This window comes from Mustela erminea, chromosome 4 (assembly GCF_009829155.1).
Source record: "Mustela erminea isolate mMusErm1 chromosome 4, mMusErm1.Pri, whole genome shotgun sequence".
In the NCBI taxonomy this organism is placed as follows: domain Eukaryota; kingdom Metazoa; phylum Chordata; class Mammalia; order Carnivora; family Mustelidae; genus Mustela; species Mustela erminea.
The window spans coordinates 116,411,230-116,435,162 of record NC_045617.1 but is presented as its reverse complement, the minus strand read 5'-3'; the positions used below and the strand labels follow the sequence as shown (position 1 = coordinate 116,435,162).

General features: G+C 40.1%; 1 protein-coding gene across 1 annotated transcript in view; it reads left to right on the top strand.

The window, feature by feature from the left end:
* The first annotated feature begins 2,396 nt into the window (after positions 1-2,396).
* The window catches only part of COL12A1 (collagen type XII alpha 1 chain), a 118,019-nt gene continuing 96,482 nt past the window's right edge, over positions 2,397-23,933 (top strand). Inside the window, 10 exon segments of the mRNA XM_032340481.1 lie at positions 2,397-3,010; positions 6,056-6,163; positions 13,182-13,298; positions 15,184-15,327; positions 15,761-15,820; positions 18,314-18,577; positions 18,754-18,918; positions 19,597-19,770; positions 21,929-22,219; positions 22,418-23,020. Of these exon segments, the coding sequence (XP_032196372.1) occupies positions 6,091-6,163; positions 13,182-13,298; positions 15,184-15,327; positions 15,761-15,820; positions 18,314-18,577; positions 18,754-18,918; positions 19,597-19,770; positions 21,929-22,219; positions 22,418-23,020 (1,891 nt within the window). The 5' untranslated portion in view covers positions 2,397-3,010; positions 6,056-6,090.

Here is a 23,933-nt window from a genome sequence, read left to right as displayed (position 1 = left end):
GCAGGGAGAATGAGGAGAGGGAGATCCCCGGGTTTAACCTGAGGACAGAAAGCAATCAAATTTCAATCAGCTCTGCTTCAGTCGGTAACTATCAATTCGTTGCAAACACTGATGAATTCCAAGGGGGTAAGGACTGGACGCACTACAAAAGGGGACAGATGGGAGGAGGGTTTACAAGGTTTTGGTGTTTTGTTTTGTTTTTAAACCCACATATTCACTTAGGGTGCTAGAAGTCTAGCGTGCCTAAGAGCCCCGGAGGTCAAACCGTGCAGATGTCCTGGTGGAAAGCCCCTGAAGATCTCTTTTGGATACCCTTGAGTTGCACGCATGTGCCCTGGGAATGGGAGTGCTTGGATTAGCTTGTGAATATATATGTGTGTATTTCCGGAACCAGTGTCCCTTCTTTCCTCTTATTCTACTTTGGAAGCACTGCGTAGAGATTCTTTTTTTTTTTTTTTTTTTTTTTTTTGAGGGACAGAGGGTGTTTTGAGGCCGGTGACTTTGTTACAGACCTTTGTAGCAATTATTTCAAATGCATTAAATCTGTCTGTGAGCGACAATGCCTTAAGAGAGGATGGCCACGGGGGTCCCCAGGACGCCAGTCTGGGTCCGAGAGCTGCACCAAGTGAGCGCTCTTGGGGTCTTGAGCTCAACATGTGCAGCTCTGAGTCAACGCAACAGGAGAGAGAACTCTTTTAAAACCAGTAATATCAACACACAGAGTTACACTGCTCCCCAGTCAACAACTTTGCCATCACAAATTAAAAACAAAAAGTACATAAAGAAAAACGCGCCCTCGCGCGCGCGAACACACACACACACACACACACACACACACACACACCTGGGTGAAATGCAAACCCCAGCCAGCCTGGGCTGGCATTCAAGGCGACGGTTTTCCTTTTCTAGACAGTGGGTGTCGGTTTCCCAAGGGGTATCCCAGGCGGTTCCAGGCCGCTGTGGGGGCCAGGGCGTCTGCAGGGTGCAGTGCAGCGCTACCCGCTGTCCCGCCGGCGGCTGTCGGGACTTAGCTGCCTCTCGGCTCTGTCATCGAGCCCGCTACCAGCCCACGTGCGTCTGTAAGCAGGAATTTGAGTGAGGGTGCGGGTGGAGGTTTGTGCTGGACACCCGGGGTTGTGAGAGTTTGAAGGGGGAAGACTATGCGCGTGTGTGGGCTCTTTGTGAGAGCTGCCCAGCTGGACTTCGAGTGGGCCCTGTGTACTCAGGGAATGTGCAGAGGTGGAGATTCCCATTTTTTCCCGTTCCTTCCGTCCAGTCTTCTCTCTGGCTTCCTCTGGCTTTCGCTGGAGGCAGCTGTGAGTGGGGCAGAGTTTGGGGGGGGGGGGAGCGGGAGGAGGGCGCTCAGCAAGTTCTTGTTGTTCTAAAGGTAAGTTCAGAGGATATCGCGCCTGTTGGAGGGAAGGCCCAATTTGCAGACGTCAGATCAAACAGGGAAGAGAAGTTTACATTAGCGACAAAAACCTCCGCTTTTACTATTGGGGGCGGTCAGTTCCAGGAGAATAGCTCCCGCGTTCGCCTCCGAGCCCCCTCCTCTGTTTGGGTGGCTCAGTCTCCAGGGTTAGCCTCTGGACGTCAGGAGGCCAAAGGTACAGGGCTTGTGCTGAGACTCACAGACGTGAGTAATCTGAACTTCTCCTGGAGCCTTTTCTGATGCCACAGTGTAGGAGCCCCGCACTTCCTCCCGTGCGCCTAGCACCGTTTGGCAATCCTGAGTGCCAGGCTCGCTGCTCAGGCCAAGGAGGGTGGAGCCGAGGGGGAGGGGTTGGTAGAAAGGAGAAGATGCTCTCAGAATGTAAGCCCCCATTTGGCCTCCATCTCTTTGGCAGCTGGGGGAAACTTAATTTCATTCTTCTCCTTGACCCCAAGGGGTTTTAAGGGCAAATTAAAGCCCTCCGCCGGGGTCAGCTTATGCTCAAGGTCTCTGCCGTGATTACAAGTTGTTCTCTAGCGGCTTCTTGTTCTGAGGATCCCTAGGTTTCATTGCGTCCCTCGACCTCAATCTTGGCTCAAATTAAGCCTCTCAGTTCCGTCGCAAAGCATCAGGGAAGCAAGACAGGACTGGGAAAGCCATCCATCCCGTCTCCGAGCCCTGCGGGCTGCTGTACGGGTTCCCAATAGCAGCTCGAAGATTGGAAAAGACAGAAGGCGCGCCGCGTGCACAGACAGTTAGTTAATGGAAACCCTGTAAATCGGTTTTAAGTGCACCCAGGACAGAGGGGGAGGAAAGTGTAGGTGGTGATGATGGGGGATGCGGCTAGGGTGGTTTGGGGTCGGTCACACGTTCTTGCAGTTCTGAATGTAAAAGAGTCGCTTCCCTCCCTCCTATTGTTCTTAATTTAGAAAAAAATAAATTCATTAAAGAAAATCGCAAGGATAGGGAAACCCGAGCTCTCCAGCCCGCCCCAAGCGGAGGAGTGAGCGGCTTCCCTTGGCAGTGAACCCGACTGCGGCTGTCCCCCTCCTGGCTTCCTCCTCCCCCTCCCTTCAGCCTCCCCCCTCCCCGGCGGGGTATTGCTACTACGGGGATCGCCACCTCACGCTGAAGGAATGCTGGAAGTATGCACACGTTCCCAAAAGTAGACCTCCTTCACCGCCGGAGGAGCATACATCACCCCGTGGCAGCCGTCCACCTTCTCAGGCGTTTCGTAACCGAGTAAACTGAGAGCTGGGAACAGCCCTCTATTAAGTAGCCCGTGGCGCGGAGCCTCTTCCCACTCGACTAAGGCGAACCGTCGCAGACGCGTCCGCGCGCGGGCAGCTGCGGTCCCGGGCAGTCTCCACGGGTTCCGCAGCGTCTGCCGCACCTCTTGGGATCCTCAGCCTCTTTGCCTCCTCGGTGGCCCTGCAGCTGCCCACCTCCCGGCAGCCGCCAGGTTCTCCTCCAGCGCAGCGCCAATTGCCTGGGCGTGCGGGGGTCACACAGGACCCCGGCTTCCACGACGCCGGGAAGCCGCTGTCGCCGCCGCTACCTCGGTCACCACCGCCTCAGGTTGGTCCGGCTTCTAGCCATTTACCCTTACCCCACACCTCGCAAAGATAATTAGGGGAACTTGTTTCTAGCCTGTTGCCCAAGCCCTTAAGGGTCGCAGGAAAGAACGGTTTGCACTCGTAAGAGTGGAGCTCTGCCCGAGATTTGCCGGGTATCCTGGGGTTCTGCGATTCCTTTTATCTTTGTGGGAGAAAGAACTGTAGTTTTTCTTAAGGGCTGTACAGGGCGGCTGTGTGCGTGAAGCACCCTGCTCATTGTTTCTGTTTGCAGAGGAATTTCATGTATAGATGCTGTCGATTTCAATGAAGCGTGCCCCAGATTCTGTGGCCACCGCGTTATCTCTTGGCAATAGCTTTCCCCGGGGGGTGCGGTGGTGCAGCCCCGGCGCTGGGAAGGTATTTTAGTGACGCATGGTGCGGAATTCTTTGGAGGGCTGGCTGAGTGCTCTGCAGCTCGTCGAAGCTGCGCGGGTGTGTGTGGCATCTTGAGACAGATTCCTAGAGGAGTGTTCTGGCTCTTTTGCTTTTCAAAGCATCTGAGATGGTGGGTTAATCCAGCTCTAGGGAACTCAGCCTTGGCCTTCTCAACTTCTGGAGAAAGCTCCCCTTCCCGACCTCTTCCCGAGTGCATTGGTTGAGGCCATACTAGGGCTCCCTGGAACCTTTGAAGTAGTTTCCATCCCCAATTCTACACAGTGTAAAGATCAGAGAGCTTGGAGGCGCCGGGTTCATTTGTGGAGCGGAGATTCGAAGTGAGGGAGGAAAAGAGGTACCCTGACTCGAGTGTCCTTAGGGAAAGGGGACCCATAGGGGCGTTCCAAAACCCCTATCCCTCACCCCCACCCCCAAGCCTGGACTATGTGATCTAAAGTATGCTGGAGCACTGGGGGAGGATGGAGCAAAGAAGGGAATGGGCACTAAACCCGCCCTTGGCTAATGTCAAGGTCGCCGTGGGTAAGAGGAGGTAGGTGACTCGGAAGGATCTGGAGAAACCCCACGGGGTAAGGGTACGTATTAAGTTTCTTTTTTAACTGGAATCAGGAGTTAAAGAATGGGTCTTTTCTGGCGGGGTGGGAGAGGCGGCAAGTTGGTGGAAGGAGACCAGTCCCTTAAGACCTCCCTCCGCACGCGCTCCTCCGCAAATGATTCATTTTCATTCATGAGGGTGAAATGAGGGAATCCTCTCTGACACGTAGGGGCGGCCTCTTTCAGACATTTATGTCTGAGAATGTTCAGTGAAGCATTGAGCTAAGCATTCACATAAAGGTTTTGGCTAAAAGGAGAGTGGTTTTTTGTTTGTTTGCTTGTTTGTTTGTTTTTGTTTTTCCTTCTTCTTTTTTTAATGTATGGACGAGATGACTGGCGGGCGGGTAGGTTCGGATACCCCAGCGCAACATGATTCATTCTTGCCGCTGAGTCAGGCAGCCAATAGGTGGCGCTCTAGACCCAGACAAAAGAGCTTCCTTCCACTATTAAGGTTTTTGTGAAGAGTTCAAGATTTAATAAAAAAAAAAAAGGTTGCACAGAGCTTTTTGATGGGTCGATTGTCAGCCTTTAAGTTTTCGCGAGCACGCTGCCAACTGAGTTGGAAATTACTGTAACAAAGTTAAGGCCAGCTGATGGGAACAATGGGCCAGTCTCACCTCCTGCTTTTCACTGATGGAAGAAGAGGGTTAGAAATGTCAAACAGCTGTTAATTAGGAAGAAAGAAATCGCTGGAGCCCTTGAATCTTCAGAGCAGCGCCAACATTTTAATCTTGGCTTCATAAAAAGGACCTCTGGGCAATTTGGCACGCCTGCTCATCAGACGTTTAAAATGCAATTTACACTCAGGCAGAGGAGAGATGCTCTAATACATTGTGCCAATAATTTGGAAGGGCATGGTTGGAGCTTGTCAGTTTCTTTTCTCAAAGAGAGTTCGACCTTTGGCTCCTTTTTGGATTCCCAAACAGAACTTCGTTTTTCAAGGGGGCTCATCTGTTGCTTTACAATAATTTATGTACTTCACAGTCAACTCTCTTTTTATGTTTTGCCTCTGGCAGTTTCCCAGTTCAGTTCATTGCTAGTAGCTTTTGTCTCTGAGTTGGACCTTAGAATATTTAAGAAGATTCTCTTCTGCCAACATAGACTAAACACCTACTGTGTGCTGGGAGTCACCAAAGATGAATTAGACTCTTTGTCTTTAAGGAATTAATAATCTAGGTACAGAATCCGGAAAAATCAGAATAGAACATAGTCTCCTGTGGAGCATATATACCTGCAATCTTCTGGAATTTGGAATCTTCTGGAATAAGTGAAGTGAAAATAAGTTAAAGGAATAAAAAATATCTTGGGCAAACAGACAAGAGTGGTTTTTTTTTTTTTTTTTGTCTGTTCTATGGCTTGTCCTTTTTTAAAAAATTATGTATCTTAGAGTTGTTTTCCCCTCATCTTGGGTAAAAGATTTATCAGATGTGAAGACAAAGCAGCTAGCTGTCCGGTCAGGTTTCGGCTGGGACTTACATATTTCTGTATAATCCATTTCAGACCTTAAAGAGCTGCATATTTGTAGGCAGAACAAAATGAAGAAAAAAAAGAGAATAGAAGAGGTTTATTATACTTTTCCAAACTACCCTGAGACCACTAAAGTACAGTTACCTAAAGAGTTCAGCAGCTAGGAAAAAGCTGCTGGCCAAATAAAATCCCCAGCTGGAAGAGACATTTAGTTGAGTCAGGGATAAAGTGACCTCTGAATTAGCCATCACCAAGGCAGGATGAAGTCATGTGGGGCCTGGTAAGGCCATCACCCAGGGATGCTAAGCAGGACCAACCTCCAGGAAAACAGGACCCTCTTTAAACTTGAAATCCCTCTTAGTGCCATGATTAAACTGCAGCAGATGAACTTGACTTCCACCGCTCCATAATAGGCCCATTATACGCCAGGCTGGGCCCTGAGGTTATTAAGGCAGATCTGGTCGGGTCCTGGCCCGGCTCCAGGCTCCAGTTCTAACCTGGTGCCAGGCCTGCCTGGACCCGGTTCTGATACGGTCACTGCTTCTTCCCGCAGATCCCTTCATGTGGCTGTGAGCTTGGACGCTGAGCATGCGACCCAGGCTTCCCCCAGTGCTCGCCGCCCTGGGCGCGGCCCTGCTCCTGTCTTCCATTGAGGCAGAAGGTAAAATGCTCTTCCTTTCCCCTCCCTCAGTGACAATGCAGAACTCTAGAAAGGAAAAGACAAAGGATCTTGCCACTATTGCTTGCTCCGTTTTCCCTGTACTTCGTGTTTTCTCCGGATGTTTCTCTCCTCTCAGAGAAACACCCCCTTCTCCTGAGGTCTGTCTATTTTCCAGCTCTCAGGTCAAGCTCTTTCGTATTCTGCTTAAACCATTCCGTACAGTGCTGTGTGGTCTCCCTGCGCTTGTCCCTGCGGTGTGCTGTCCACACTGCCACCTACACTGCTGCCTTCCGAGAGGATCAGCCATCCGGGAGGGGGCGACAGCTGCACCCAGCTCTACGAACTGGACGCCTCCTGGTGCTACCCGGGAGCCCCAGAGCGCGGGCAGGCTCGCTCGCATGGCTGTTCACCACCTGGTTCCGGGCTGTGACCTCGGGGACAGCATGAAATAAAGGACTCCAACAGTGCCGGCTCTGCGCCTCTGTGTGTTTTGTGGGGAGCTCAGCCGTTTAGGCGGACGGTGCAGGCGAACCAGGTGGCAACTAAACCGCCTAGGGGATGGGTGGCAAGCGGAGATCCAGACCCAGAATGGGTTCTCCTGACCCAGGGTCACTGCTTCCCTGTTTGGTTTGTGGAGCTCAGAGGAACGTGGCTCAGGCCCAGTCCGGCGAGGACAGTTCGGGTCTGCGCCAAGGTTTCCAATCCAGAGAGCAAGCGGGCGCCAGGAAGGCCAGGCTCTCCATCCTTCCCCTCTTCCCTCTCACATCAGACCTGAGTGGGTTCCGTCAGGGGCTGGGACCTGGGTGTCCTGGTCCCGAGGTCTGCAAAACGACTAAGTCCTGAAAATGAAGGACGTTTGCTAGATTTTCAACCTCACTTTATTCTTTTTATTATGTGCACTCGATGTCCTAATTTCTCAGTATTTATTTAAAAAGTTATTTCTGTGTATTAATCTAGTGAGAGCTTCTGTGTTCCTTCAAGAATCATCTGAGACCCCACAAACTAGAGTTCTTGTTTGTTCTGCAAGGTAAATCAGATAATACCATAACAGACACCTTAATTTGTTTTTTTCCCAATAAAAATGTCCCAGATGGAGTTAAGGGAGGAAAGAAATGCATGGGGCAGCTGTGGGAATTCTAGGGTGGGTGGTACTTTTTTAGAGGTTGTGGGAAAGGAGAGCCCTTTCATAGCAACACTGAGATTTTTTAAAAAATTTTCTATTGTTTTTGATTTTCCACTTCAGGATGGTAGGTGCAAAAAAAAAAAAAAATGAAGATTAGGAAAAACAGAGAGGCTCCAAAATTTGTTACCTGCTTAGAAAAGTGACAGAAACTTGCTCCTCTTATCTGACCCCTCCTGTGTGACTGTAGAGGCTTTGCAAAGTGGTCTCTGTGAAGTAATACTCAGATGAGGTTGCCTTTAATGTTCCTCTCTATGTCGTTTTTAGGAAGGAATTTTATTTGAGGAGCTTCTGGAAGCCCTACTAAAGATATTTTTAGATAATTCACTGAAGTGGCCTATTTATTGCCCCTTAAGAGAATAGTTATTTGAAAATCAGAAAGATTTGAGAATTATTAGGAAAAGAATTAGGTTGGAAATGATGTAAGTGGAAAAAATCAATTCTCAATTGGACAATGGCTTCTTAGCAAAGTGCAGTTAAAGAGAACATTTTGCTATTGTGTGTCAACTATACAGCAGTAATGAAAAGAAGAGAACATTTTACTATCTATGTTACTGATCATTTCCATATTTCTCGCATTTTAACTTTCCAATCTGGTGCAGCTCACTTTTGCTTCAGCTGTGTCTTTTTGTCTCCCACCTCCTTAGGGTCAGCATTTAATAATTACGTTTTATTGGAATTCATTTTTTTTGCCTTGTTTTCTAGTTTACTACTGTCAAAAATATACATATTGTAAGCCACAAAAGCACGCCACATGTGTGACTTAAAATTTTCTGGTTGTCACATTAAAAAAGGAAGAAGAAACAGGAGACATTACTCTTTATATTACATCTAACTTACCCCACTATATCCACCATGTTATCACTTCAACATGTAATCAATATAAATTTTTTTAGTGTGATATTTTACAACTTTGTACTAAGTATTTGCAATCAGACATGTATTTTCCACTTGGAGTGTGTTTTATTTTGAACTGTCCGCATTTCAAGTGCTTAATTGCCCCATGTGGCTGGTGGCTCCTGTATTGGACAGCACAGCTTGCGTGTTCACTACCAGCTAAGTGGTCCCACGAGCCTGTGAAGGGCTACCACAATTTGTGGCCAAGGTCTTTCTGGGGATAATGACTGGAAAGAAAATTTCTTGGAAACATTGGGGGACATTTCAAAATTTTAACTGTCACCCCTGCTATGTCATTTTGAACTGAGCTGTAATGTAAAATGGCCCTAGTTACTTTTCTTTCCCTTGTACAATGCCATGCTTGAACTCTTGAATTCATACTATTTTCCAACCAATTTCTATTTCCTTAACTTTGTATATGTTGAAAACAATACCTTTTTTGAAATTAATTAAAAGGTTTTAGCATACACTTTTTGTATCTACCTTTTTTATACTGGTACCACTCTTGTCCTGTTGTTTTCCTTCTATCTGCTTATACAAGGAACTTTATTTTTCATAATACAGTATTTTGTCTTATGGAAATGAGGGCGAAATGATTTTTTTTTTTTTGCTTTAGTAAACTTTATTGGCCTTGTAACTTGGCCAGTGTTCTGTATGACCTAGAATGTATGAATCATTTTTGTTTCATGTATCATATAGTATGTCAATTGCCTTTTAGGAAACTTAATACTTAGCATTTAAAAGATTAATGGCCAGCATTCCCTGAGAATTAGACATCTTTTAAATTAACCTGGAATTTAAGTTGAACATGTCTTGTGAAAAACAGGGTTTTAAGTTTAGTAAGTTTGACTTGTATTTATAATTAATGAGGTTATTATCAATTGACCAGTGAGTTGAGGCCGTTACAGACAAGTTGTAATTGTCTTGTGTCTAGGTTAGAGGCTAATTAATATGTATTTTTATAATGTGTCTATGTTTGTCTTTTTTTTTTTTTTGAGATTTTATTTATTAGAAAGAGAGAGATAGCGAGAGAGAGCACAAGTCAGGGGTGGGTGAGTCGGGCATGGGAGAAGGAGACTCCCCGCTGAACTAGGAGCCCAATGTGAGGCTCAATCCTGGGACTCTGGGATCATGACCTGAGCTGAAGGCAGATGCTTAACTAACTGAGCCACCCAAATGCCCCTGTGTTTATGTTTATCTGATAATACTGTGCCATAACAGAAATTTTGGACTATAGGGGAACTTACAGATCATCTGTTCTGATTTTCTCATTTGCAAATGGGAAAATGAGGAAGAGAGGCTGAATAACTCAGTCAACTAATGTGGTTACTTCAGGTTTTCTTGTCCTGCTTTAGGACTAGGTTGCTTCTTGCTTGAAAACTGCTCAGCCCTGAAAAAGAACATGTCTTGTAATGTGTACAGAATAATCCTTCACTTGTTTAAAATGTCAACTGTTCATTTTTTATCTTACAAACACAAATGAAATGATTATATCATGGCAAAGATCATTAAACTTAGACTAGCTTTGGATGGAAGATATAAATTAATGCCAAATGCATAAAGTGAAAGCACTTTTGCATACTACTAAAGGTTTCTGAAGGTAGAGTAATATCCTTTTCAGGGTTACCACAAAGATCAGACTAAAAGATCTTGCTAGTTCATCAAGATGATATTTGGGTAGTATGTTTTGCTTTATCTTTAACATATATGTTACCAAAACTTACTAGACCATTCTCCTCTCTGTCCATCTTTCCACCCATCCATTCATCTCTGTTGTTAAACTTCCTTTTGCTTACCATAATGAAAAAAATTGTTTTATAAAATACATATCAGGATAGATACTTTAGTTTTAAAGAAAATGGGCAAAGTTAATTTCTCAAATTCTATCCATATCTGAACTGGAAATAATCTGAATACCACATATTTCTTACTGAACAGACATCAAAGAATGTTTTTTAATAGAATAAAAAAATGCAAGGGTATGTATTAATAGGCACATATGTACAAATATTGCTTTGTAGAGTTAGCCATTCACTCAAATATTTCTTCTTTTTTACATTGTATGCTCTGGAGTCCGACTATGGGATCTAAGTTTTGTTGCTTATTAGCTGTATTAATCTCTCTGAATTTCACTGACTCATCTGTGAAAAGGATAACAGGGCACAGTATGCTGGATCATTATGAGAAGAAAAAGAGACAATAAAGGTGACTTGTACTCTGCCTGTTGTGTAGTAGACACTCGGAAAACGGCTGGCTCTAATTATCATTCCTAAAAAGCCCCACATCCTGCCAATTTATGTAACAAAAATATCACCAGAATGCAGTTTTCATAGCATAGCTTGTTGATAAGGGAAAGCATTATTCCTAAATGGGAGTTAAAACTACTAAAGTTAGGAGTACTTAAAATTTTAGTCTTCGTTATCGGTCTTCAGGTATGTTATTTATTTATAATTTGAGTTCTAGTTCTCTTGGTTCAGATTCTCATTCTATGCAACTGTGGCTCTCTGCAATCATAATCCATCATAGATAGCTCAGCTCATATTTGAAATATTCTGGCATCTGCATTGTCTCAGGGTAGACACTGCTTGTGACAATGCGTTGGCAGTTGTGAATTATTTTTATGCAAAAAAAGGTTTTCAAAATTAATAAAGAAATGTTTCTCATTGATCAAGTTGACATGGGACCCTACTCACACCTGCCTTGTTATCTTTTCTTGTGAAATGAACAAGCAAAAAACATACAAATGGAGTGGCAAGCCTGGAAGGTTTTACATGTGATACAAAGTGGAAAAGTGGAGTGGGTTCTCAGTTGTACACATGCTACTTGGCCATTCTTTCCTGCTTTTGATTCCCAAGTACCACATCTGACTTTCTATGAACACCTTAAAATCCTCTGAAATGTTAAAGACTTTTCCCAACAGTCAATTTTTCAGTTTTTCTGGAATCCTGGTCATTTGGACACCAACAAGGTGGGCCGCTGCTGCCCTTCAGCAGTTTTAACCTAATGTCCGCTGCTTCAGGTCAATTTCCTTGCAAGGTTGGTGGTACTGTTTTTCCATGTACTGATTTTTTTTAAAAGCATGCTCAGGCCAGTTGTGTCTGCCTTTGCATTAAATTTGTCCTGAGCCATTGCTACTGGAACAATATTTTATAATGATATTCTTAATAACTCTTGTTCTATTAACATTTGTTGCATGCTTGTTATACTAAGTGATGACTCCAGCTAAACCTTGCAATATGATTACAGACAACAGAATGTTGAATAATTAAGCTATGCATGTAGATTAATAGTCTAATCTCACTGCCTGTGTATGGATAGTAAGAAAATAACATTCATTCCGTGGCTAGTATATCCAACGAAAATAAGAAGCCATCTCCTACAGTCGGAAGCATCAGTTCTTCAAAGCAAATGTTTGCTTACTTAATTTGTTTTATTTCCATTTAAATGTGCTATTAATATTACATAGATCCCTAACCCCAGTTAAATTCTGTGACTCGTGTCTCAACGCTACCACTGTATTTCAATTGACATCTATGAAAACCTAAAAGGAGATCGTAATCCCTCAAAAGAGATGCAAAGAATCTGACTCACAAGGAACACTTTCAGACTTAAATACTTTAAGAAGAGGATGGCTGCTAGTCATCTTACTTTGTTGACCTACTTCAAGGGTAATCATTTATAACACATTGACCATGCACTGACAGTGAGTCAGTACAATGCTGCATGAAGAGGCATGAACATTGCAGAGAGAATATCATTATAAAATATCTCTGAAACGTCTTTGTGTAATGACTATTGTACATGGAGGCTTTCGTTCATTGTGGGAAACTAAAAACAAGTCAACATTTCATTGACACATGCATGAAGCTGTATAGTTTTGTATGTAAACTATTTCTTTCTGTACTTTTCAAGTATTCCTGTCATTGACTTCTCCAAGTTTTTATGCACAGTCATGTCTTTAGATCACTGATCCTTCTTCACTGTTTTCTTTAAGTTCTGTAAATAAATGTCCATAAACATATGGTTTGATGTTGTCTTTTCATAATTAACCATTGTTTTGTAAAGGACCATACTGGCATTTTAATCTAAAATGCCATTTCTAGTATGGAGTATACCTGCTGCAAAGGAAAATAACAGTGTGGGTTTACACCTGGCAAACATACAGCAAGCATATTGGTGTAAACAGGCAGAATATTAGTTTTATAAACAACTGTTTACATATAATTTTTAAATATTTATAAATTAACAGCCCTTATTACTATTTTTGAATATTTGTCCATGTGAACATTTGTCCATGTAATATACATTTAAATGTATATTTTCTTGTGCAACATAACAGTGCTAAATTTCCCATGATTTCTCTCTTTCATTAAATTTCATCTCTGCACAGACTGAGATCTATCAAACAAAAATTATGCACAACAATGATGCAGAGAATCAAAAGCATCAGTGATTCTTTTCCATATTTTGGGAAAAATTCTACTATGTAAATGTTCTAAATTAACTTCTATGGTTATAAGCAGGTTGTGATTTGGCATGCTTGTTCAAAATGCTCTCCGCATGTATTGAGATCCCTTTAATTGTTATGTGAATTGTTTGCATATGTGGTTATTATCTGTGATTTCATTGTACTTGTATGTACTTATATCCAAATATGTTTCTATTATGCTTGATTTTGCTGGCCATTCTTGGATGACCTAGCAACTCAAGAATCAAAAGTGTTTTGTGCTGTCTTCTATAATATGTATACTCTCTGATGTTTTGTCATATCTTGTCAGCTTTTAATTTTATTCTTATCCAACAAGATATCTTTTATATTTGTTGGAAACAAATTTATGCAAAGACAATTTTAGTAAGCTTTGCTCAACACAATTCTTTATTGATTAAATTGAAAATTTGTGAATTGGAAAATATATTTGATCTCAACTCTCTCTTTTGCAGTTGACCCACCTTCAGACTTGAATTTTAAAATAATAGATGAAAATACTGTTCATATGTCATGGGCAAGACCAGCTGATCCAATTGTGGGTTACAGAATAACAGTGGACCCTACAACAGGTAAGTTTTGAGATGTTGGGGTTTTAAAACAGAGACATCAAAGATGATATAATCCAGTCTTCTCTCCTCCTTCCATTTCATTATGAGAAAGCTGAAATTTAGAAAACCTTAGGAATTCAACCAATGTCACCAGATATTTGGTAAACTCAGGTCTCCAGATTTCCAGCCTAGTACTCATTATTATATTTTTGTAGTATTGAGTTTTATTAAAATGGTTCATTGTGCTAAGCTGCTGTTATTAAAAGTGGACTTTTTTTTTTTTTTTTGGCCTGGTCAGAATATTGCTTGTAATATTTGATTTTATAAAATAGGATTCTCACTTCTTGATATTCTTCTTGAATTAGTCTTTTCAATATTTAAAGTGTCAAGTGATGAAGTGAGTTGTAATTCCTTACCCAGTCTCCTGCACATTTCAGTATTCAGGAAACATTCTGGAATATGGAATAATGGTTAGCTGCCATGATGGAAGACAGGAATTTACTTTGGCAAGGTGGATTCCACAGATCCTGGGCTAAGAGTCTTTGAAAAACAACAACAACAAAACACCTTGTTTTGATTGTTCTCAGGAGTTATCTTTAAGTGTTTATGATGTTGCCCAAGTGTGGAAAACTAATCTCTGTTGATTAACTTTCAGTTTTAACATGGAAAAAGAAAATAACCATTTCCACTAACACTGGTCAGGTGGTAGGAAGAAGTCTTATCTGGCCAATAATAGAGAGGGATGAGGTCAGTATAATTTATCACTATGGCCTCTAAAAATACTAATGATTTAAAATGCTAATTTCTCACAGAACTGGGAAAAAATTTTTAATAGGATCTGGGAACTTAAGGGGTCAACAATTTACTTTTTCTTCTTTGAATCTTTTCTCCCCAAATGTACTTGCAGTTAACTCATTCGTTTATTCCAAAGCAATAAAGCTGTTGAAAAACAGTTCTATCGGTTTCCACGTAATGGGAATTCCTGACTTCTGTACTCTGCAAACTGGCACCGAGACCACCCAGCCCAGCAGAGCCCTGGTATCTTGTCCTTTGGGGGCCCTGGTTGGTTCTGCATGCTCCACACTTAAACCAGGACTGTTTCTTGGGCTTCTATTATACTACCTGTTACTTCTTTTGATTATTTCTGTTTTGATGAAAATATAATAAAATTAAAAATCCTAGAAGGTTCTTAGTCCCTAGGAAATACTGTTTCCTGATTGAATTAAGAATGAACATACTCTGGTCAGGTGGTAGGAAGTAGAGGGGAGTACATAACTGTCAGTATATAAGTACATACCCAGTACATGGTATTTTGAAATGTTTGATATCTAGTTAAGTCAACTGAGAGGACTGTGGCTACCTATTAATATATACAACCTTTTGAGGATGGAGAATGCATTGTCCAGACTGCTTCCCACTACAGCTTAATTTCAGCTTATGGTGTTTGTTGTTCTTGAGTTGATTTTCATCCCCTAATAACCTTTCTTCGCTCTTCTCCAGGACATAATTTAAAATTAAGTTATTTTCTGGGGGTTTTTTGGGTCTCATTTATGAGATAATTTTGTTATCTACCATTTACCTTCAGAAACAATGGGAAATTTTGGTTTGATATTCTGATGTATCTTTATCCCAGAGGAAACCTTGAGTCCTCAAACAAATATTAAATATGATTATCATTAACTAAAGTCCATTTATGGACATTTATGCCAGTCCATTTATAGAATTTCAAAGTTTTGGTTTCAGAAGAGAGAAGAAGATAATGAAGATAGTGTTTGGATGTTCTGAAAAAATGTATATATATTTAATTTTTTAGATTTTGAGTATATCTGGGAATGATATTATATTGTGTCATGTTATATGTGAAAGATAGTTTATTCCATTCATATTTTCCTTTCTGTATTTCCAGATGGGCCCACTAAAGAATTTACCCTTGCAGCTAGTACCACTGAAACTTTATTATCAGACCTTATACCTGAAATAGAGTATGTGGTGACAATTACTTCATATGATGAAGTAGAGGAAAGTGTACCTGTTATAGGACAACTAACAAGTAAGCACACATATAAAGTACCTTTATGCTTTTAATTTTGCTGGAGACATCTCCAGCTTTCAGATTTAATCTATTATGCAGAGTTGCTTTGTATCAGTATTAAATATTCTTCCTATGAACCTAGGTATTTGTGGATGTTAATAATTCATTCTTGATTTACAACCCTAGTCTTTGGAAGCAGCAGGAACATTATGAGTGAAAACTATTAAAAACATTAAACTTTGCCAGCCTACAATATCACTGTCTTTTTGAAATATAGCTAAAACCTCACCACAAGTAATTTGTAAGGCATGGCTTATTTGGCAGTATTCTCTAAGCAGCTGGGCATGGATCATACGTTTGAAAGACAGTAGTGGGAAAACAACATACTTATATTTTTAGGAAGTATTTGTACAGGTTCATTTCTTTTTGTAATAATCAAGTTTTGACTCAGTTCAAACAGGTGGTCCGACAAAGCCAGGTGAGAAGAAACCTGGAAAACCAGAGATACAAAGTAAGTATTTCCCTTAATATTTTTGCTTGGATTTATAGAAGTAATAAATGTAACGTAAAGGAGATGTTCCAAGTATATGCATACTTTGATTTTATTCCTATATTAACTTCTATAGGTGTTATCTAGAAGTAATATGGGCAATATAATAGTAATATCTGACAAAACAGGTTGTACTACCTACATTTTGAGTTTCTAGTCAGTTTTTCATTCCATTTAGTAAATATTCATTATACTGGGAGTAAACTGTATATTGGTGTGTATCCATCTTTTTTTGTGTTTGTTCATTTGTTTGTTTTGGTAGGATTTTGGCACTAGGTGAAAAACAAAAGCTTACCACTAGACTTAACTCATTTCTCAAAGACAAACTAATAGAAATAGGGCTATATGGGGAATATAAAGCTAGAATACCAGAGAGATGCCCTCCTTATGTTTGAAGAATTTCTTGCCATGGAAATATATTCCCAAATCTCTGGCTGTGTTATGCTCACCTCTAGAGTATTTGCATGCCTTTCATTGATGTCAGTGTCACCATTTCCAGTGTCTGTGTAAGACAGCTCTAGTAACATGTGGGTCTTCACATATCTAAAGGATATATACATTTTTCAGAGAGGATGTTGGGGAGCTGGTTTCTGGTACCCAGCGGGGTGAGAGATGGAAGTGGAGCCTTATCCAGTTTAAAACAACTCCCCCGGTCATTCTGATACATTCTTGCACCACCTCTATTGTTATTTCACCCCCACAAAGAATCATGGAGACAAATTAGAAAAGAAAAAGTCATGAAAAACGACAAATTAGAAAAGAAAAAGTCACGAAAAACAACGCTGTTCACAGTGTTCTTTGTAATATACAGTTGGGAGCCCAACCCCAAACAAAATAAGATACCCAATGATCCTTGGTGCACTCATAACCAAACAAAAGGAATTTTATTCAGTCTAGTTTTGGCAATTTCTAGCCTCCTTTGTGTTCTATTGTTTTGTCTGACTTACTGGGAAACCCTTAAGAGGCTTCTTGGACTTCTAATTTGCTACTTATAAAAGTTGGATTTATGACCAGGAGGACAGCAAAAGGATTTGAATACAAAGTCCCCTTTACCTAGAATTTTTCCTTACAAATGCCTGTTCATCATTCTTTCCTATATCTAATAATCTACAATGAACTTTGTAGTAGTTACAATGCTAATATTTTTCCTGAACCATCAATATTTATTCTAAATCAAAGCATCATAGCAAATATTGACCAATCAATAGACTTAAATGGGCCCATTAAATGGTATGCAAAAATTATTTAAGCACACAACTTGTATTTAGCTCCAAAATTTTCCAAGACCCTTTCCTTCTCTTTGTAGCCAAGTATTTCTTTTTTTATTCACCAGCTGACTTATAAGGATGAAAACATCTTCAAAAAATTCACTTTGTGTTGCCTTTCAAATACAGATTTTCATGAAAATCAGCCTGTTTTCATTCTGACTGCAGAGAAAAGGAAAGACACAGGTGTTCATTTATAAAAGCATTTAAGTAATTTAAAGATATAATGTGCCTTTTTTACTTTTGAACTGAAATGTTTTTCTATTCTTTGTTTTGTAAAAGTAGGTTTTAGGTGTCAAATTTAAATACACTGGTAATTAGGACAATAAGATATTTTGACTATCTTATATCATATTTATACTTCTTTTTACATCTTTTTTTTTAAAGATTTTATTTATTTATTTGAGAGAGAGAGTGAGAGAGCAGGATCTGGTGGGAGGGGTTGGGGGGAGCAGAGAGAGAGGGAGAAGCAGACTCCTTATTGAGCAGGGAGCCCAATGCTCCTTTCTGGGTCCCAGGACTCTGGGATCATGACCAGAGCTGAAGGTAGAGGGTTAAATGACTGAGCTGCCCACGTGCCCCTATGCTTATGCTTCTTTTTACTTCTGTTAGATTCTATTAACCCTCTAGACTAAGTCACTGCAAACTTTAGTTAGACAATTGCGTTCTAAAATGCAGAATTTTAAAAGATTTTCCCTTTCCTTCTGCTTAACTACATCTGCTTGAATAAGACAGCAATTGTTTTGTATTTATTGCTAAATATCAAGGAATGAAGACACTGCTTATTTTGTATGTATCCCAGATGTTTTGTGTAATTTGTACTTGGAGAGAAAAGGAAAAGGATGTCCTTTATAAAAATAGGTTGATAGCATGAATACTTCAGTCACATGTTCTTGGAGAGTAGGTCATGTATCTATTTATCTCTTCTTGCACAAAGTCTTATATACTAATTATGAGCCATATAGTTCCATAAATCCATCTTAGTGAAGGCACTGAAAATGCTTCTGTGTTTGTTAATAAAATGATATATTCTTTTGTGCATATCAGTTGTGGGTGAAGAACAATGTGAATATGTTCTAATGAACAAAATGATTTAAGGAGACCATAGTTTTTCAATGTGAGTTTGTATTTGTTAAGGATGGATAGAGTTAAGAATACATCATTTAAAAATATATCAAATGTATTTCAGAATGCTCTGTCAGTGCCTGGACTGATCTAGTGTTCCTCGTGGATGGCTCATGGAGTGTGGGAAGAAATAATTTTAAATACATTTTAGACTTTATTGGTGCTCTTGTGTCTGCTTTTGACATTGGGGAAGAGAAGACAAGGGTTGGAGTTGTTCAGTACAGCTCTGATACCAGGACTGAATTTAACTTAAATCAGTACTACCAAAGGGATGAGCTTCTGGCTGCAATTAAAAGAATTCCATACAAAGGTGGCAACACAATGACAGGTATGATTTTACAAATTTTGTTATTGTTGAAAATAAATGAAATAGCTGTATGGGAAAGAAATTGTGCATTGCACAATTTTAACATGTTAAATAATTTTGAGAATAATCACATGGTTTTTGACTTTGGCAAAATATTATAGTAAGGAGTGAACGAACATGTTTTTTTTTCACTTCAGGGGATGCCATTGATTACTTAATTAAAAATACTTTCACGGAATCTGCTGGAGCAAGAGTTGGCTTTCCTAAAGTGGCAATTATTATTACGGATGGCAAATCCCAGGATGAAGTGGAAATCCCAGCAAGAGAGCTTCGAAATATTGGGGTTGAAGTTTTCTCTTTGGGTAGGTCACGTTTGGTTAAGTATTTTTGCTCTCGACATACCTCAATAATTAATGCTTATGAACAAGAAAGGTACGTTCCTTAAAGAAAGATGCTATTAGAAGTGTTTAGTGCATTTCATAGTGTAGTGTTAAACCATGTCATCTTTTGAGTAAAAATTCTGCTTATGTATTTCTCTTAATACATAACTCCCTTAGCCTATGCATTGTGAGGTGGTATTCATATTTTTGCCAGCCCTCTCCTTTTAAAAGAGTGCTGGACCAATGATTCTAATAAAGATCCTCCTTGTATTATCATTAAGTGCTTTTTTAGATGTGTTTCCTGTATTATGTAATACTTGAAGAATTTGGAGGGTTCCAGGTCATTCAGGACTCTGGAAGAAAAAAAAAGTATTATCTTTACAGATGGCAGGGGCAAATGATGGCAGGGTTGAGATGAGAGCCTGCTCTGTTTTATTAACCATTCATTTTCCTTTCTGGCCAGCCACTTTCTATGAAATTATAAAATGACTTTGTCATTTGACCAATTGCACGTTCGTTATGAAGCCAAGCAATTCTGATTTATGACTACATAAGGATTTACAAATGGCTTTACTTTCGAAGGACTGAGAAGGCAAAGAACTTCCCTAATTCAGCACGTTTTTCTTTCCAATATATATCCTTGTCCTTTTGTTTTTGAAGGCATTAAAGCTGCAGATGCAAAAGAACTCAAACAAATCGCCTCCACGCCTTCATTAAACCATGTTTTCAACGTGGCCAACTTTGATGCAATTGTGGATATTCAGAATGAGATCATCTCCCAGGTGTGCTCTGGTGTTGACGAACAACTTGGTGAATTGGTTAGTGGAGAAGAAGGTGAGTGAATGGTTCAGTGTTCCCCTGTGTTCGCCTTTTCCATTATTTGGTAGCATTTATAGCTTTACAGGTATTCTAAAAGTAGGCACATTTACTCAAACACATCTGGTGATTCTCCAGGTGTATACTCCATCATATGGCTTTTTAGTAACTCAACTTATCATTTGCATTGTTCCCCCTCCCTCGGTAGAACATGAAGTAAAACATTTATATCATGATAAAGTTCTTAAAAATCTTTTTTGGACACGTTTGACTTGTTCTTTTTCTCTGTGACGATTTTGTGCACGTTGAATGTCCATAATCATGCTCTCCATGTACTTGCTTTAATGGCCTTACACTCTGAAGTAAACAATGACAGGCTGGGCAGACATGTATCTTAACATTCAGCAACATCAGCTAGTGAGAAACAGTGTTCTCTCACTGGTGAAACAAAAGGGTTTTCTATCATCATTCTCTGCATGTTTTCAAAGTTTTTAAAAAATACTTCAAGGATCAGTCAGTTTGATCCTTCCACATCTGGAAAATCTTCCCATTTTTATCAGTTATTGCTTCTAAATACATGGGAGAAAGAAAAGACATTTCAGAGGACATTTCATAAACATCCTTTTGGCCATTAAAAAGTCACAATTTCCATGATTGTTCTTCTCTTAGCCTGAGAATTGACAAGGGATTAAAGATAAGTTCTAAATAGCTACTTCTTCAGTCTTATAAACTCTTTAATCTCCAAACCCCAAGTATTTTGGCAACATTCGAGGGCTGTAGTTCTGTTTCAGAACCCCTTCTCATTACTTCATGGGCTCCAAGCCTTTCTTTTGTTTTACTGCCTAATGTCTGATTCTTTTGCTCTATGTGATTACAAAATTGATCCCCTCACCCCACTTTCTCCCGATTAACCTCTCTTTACTTAGTTTTTTAAACATTCTAATGCTGCCCTGTCTTCCCTGGGGTGCATGTGTGGGATAGACCAAATGTCCATCCTGCCACTGTTTGAACTTGGCTTGCATAGGGCATGGGGCTGCTTTGCAGGTGTTCACTGTGCTCCTTGGGGCCTCTCTTCCTTCCTGGTTTGGTCCGCGGCTTTATCTCTGTGTCACTCAAAAGTTTTGGCCAAACATCCAGTTGGCACATCTGTTGTTTCTCCCTGCTCCCACCACTTGTCACTTTTTAGAAATCATTTTTATGCACTCCATATGATTACCTTTTTGAAGAGGCCATGAGGAAATTTGTGCCTGTTTGATCATCCACTTCTTACAGTATGAAATGTAATTTCAATTTTAGAAAAAGGAACTGTATATTCTGGGAAGTTGCTTCCATTGACAAATGTAAAAGTGTGAAAATTTGATCTGAAGTATCTTAAAATACTTCATATTACCTGTTAAGTACCTCACTGTCATATTATCTGTTAAGTACCTCACTAGATTCTACATTGCATAAGGATAGAAATGTTTTAGATGATCAATATTTCCTTGTTAGTGTACATGTTATAAAACATTGAGTCACTCTTGGTGGCATTATGAACATTTTTTCCTTGGCTTGAAATAAGTGAGAATAAAATTTTCTAAAATTAGAAGAACTTGTTTAAGAGCTGCTGAATCCTTTATCTTTCTTACTGTACTATGAAGTGTCTTTTAAAGATTATATTTTAGCCTTTATAGTATCATTAAAAGAGAAAAAGAATTGAGTAAGTAATTGATTTAACAGATATTTATCAAGTGCCTACTTTGATACCTAAGAATAAAGACAATGAATAAAATATCAAAACCAAAATGGAAATCTTGGTTCCACAGAATTATACATCAGACATCTTATTATTAATGTCTCCCAACAACGTTCTTTTCCCCTAATTTTCTCAGTGCCCAGACTAAAAATCAGGCACTGAGTTTCTTTTGGTTGTGGATAGGTATAGGTGGAAGTAGAGAGTTGGAACTAGGCAGCTCTTCTAGACTAATTCTTGATTAATTTGGATAAGGAGAATTGATTGTCCAAACCTAAGGGTTGCATCTCACTGTAGTTATTATTTATTTATTTATTCTCTATAAACAACGTGGGCTTGAACCTATGACCCCTAGATCAAGAGACATATGCTCCTCCAGTTCTGTAGGCCAGGTGCCCCTGCATCTCACTGTTTTTAGTCACTGTTTGGCTTGTTACTTTGCAGTTATTGAACCTCCTTCAAATTTGGTTGCCACAGAAGTCTCATCAAAATACATTAAGCTAAGTTGGAGTCCATCTCCTAGTCCAGTGACTGGCTATAAAGTCCTTCTTACACCAATGACAGCTGGAAGCCGACAGCACGCTCTCAGTGTGGGTCCTCAGACCACCACACTCAGTGTTCGTGACCTTTCAGCAGACACAGAATACCAGATCAGTATTTCTGCCATGAAGGGACTGACATCCAGTGAACCCATTTCAATAATGGAGAAGACTCAGCCAATGAAAGTTCAAGTGGGTAAGTGAATAGGTCTATCATTGGGTTTAGTATATGCGATTGTCCATTGGACAGTATGTCTTACTGGTTCAGGTTTAGTTTTAAAATATTTTTAATAGTTTTCTTTTAAATAAGTGTGCTTATTAAGAAAACCAGGTATCTATATTTAGTGATTAATTTATATTTGTTGAACTTTAATGGACTTTTTTCTTTTCACAGAATGCTCACGTGGTGTGGATATAAAAGCCGATATTGTGTTTTTGGTTGATGGCTCCTATAGCATTGGGATTGCAAACTTTGTTAAAGTTAGAGCCTTTCTGGAAGTTCTCGTAAAAAGTTTTGAGATTTCACCAAATAGGGTACAGATAAGTCTTGTCCAGTACAGCCGGGATCCTCATACTGAGTTCACTTTGAAAAAATTCACCAAAGTTGAAGATATAATTGAAGCAATAAACACCTTCCCCTACAGAGGAGGATCTACAAACACTGGGAAAGCAATGACTTATGTCAGAGAGAAAATATTTGTGCCTAGCAAGGGTTCAAGAGGCAACGTACCAAAGGTCATGATTCTTATCACTGATGGGAAATCTTCAGATGCTTTCAGAGATCCTGCTATAAAACTAAGGAATTCAGATGTGGAAATCTTTGCAGTTGGTGTCAAGGATGCTGTTCGCTCAGAGTTGGAAGCTATTGCTTCTCCTCCTGCTGAGACACATGTGTTCACAGTGGAAGATTTCGATGCTTTTCAGAGAATATCTTTTGAACTCACACAGTCTATCTGCCTTAGAATTGAGCAAGAATTGGCAGCTATAAAGAAAAAAGGTTAGTAGACTTTGTAGAGCCAAAATGATCTCTTCATGAACAAAGCATTTTTGGTTCTAAAATTGTTGGATAATATGCTTCTCCGTTTCCTTTCAGATACAGGAAGAAGTAACTTTCCTATATTTATAAATCTATTGAGCTTAGTTTATTTAGCTCTGAAATATGACTTTTTCCTGGGTATGGCTCATGTAGTGAAAAAGTTATTTACCAGGAGTCATTAGATGTTTTTGATCTTAGACCCTTAAGTAGGGCTGGGCACCAGCTTGATCACACCTATTTGTCATATTCAATACAACAACCCCTAGCTGAGTGTCCTCTATGTAGTGGATGGTGACCCAAGTCCTTTGTAATAAAGGTGATGAGAACATAGTCCTAGAACTTTGAATTCATCTTATGCATTCCCTTTCCTGGACCAATTGTGGGCATCGTTCCTCACAGCTGGAATTCCTTAATCTCATTTCTTCATTTGTTCAAGTTCTATTTGTCAAACTTCAGTGAACAGTCCCATCTCTTTCATTAAGTCTTCCTTAACTGTTCTAGTGCTGTAACACTTACTATCACTTCCAGTCACCCAGGGTTCATAGGTACTGCTCTGATTTGTTGATAATGTCACACTCTCCTGTCTTTCCAATTCAACAGAGCAGTGTGCCTTAAACATCGGCTCTTCTATGATTTTGTCTCATGACCATTCTTTTGTTAGGAAGAATTCCTTAATCATTAATTTGAAATACTGTCTACCACTAAAAGTTAATATCTGATTGCCAAAGATTAATGGGAAAGTATTGCTGGTTCATTTTAGGTCTGTTACTATTTAAATATTCTAGTTGCAGGCAGGACCATTCCATTACTGCTTTGTGTTTAGAAACCCAATTCAAATTAAATTTTAATTAATCATTTAAACAGTGTAACTTAG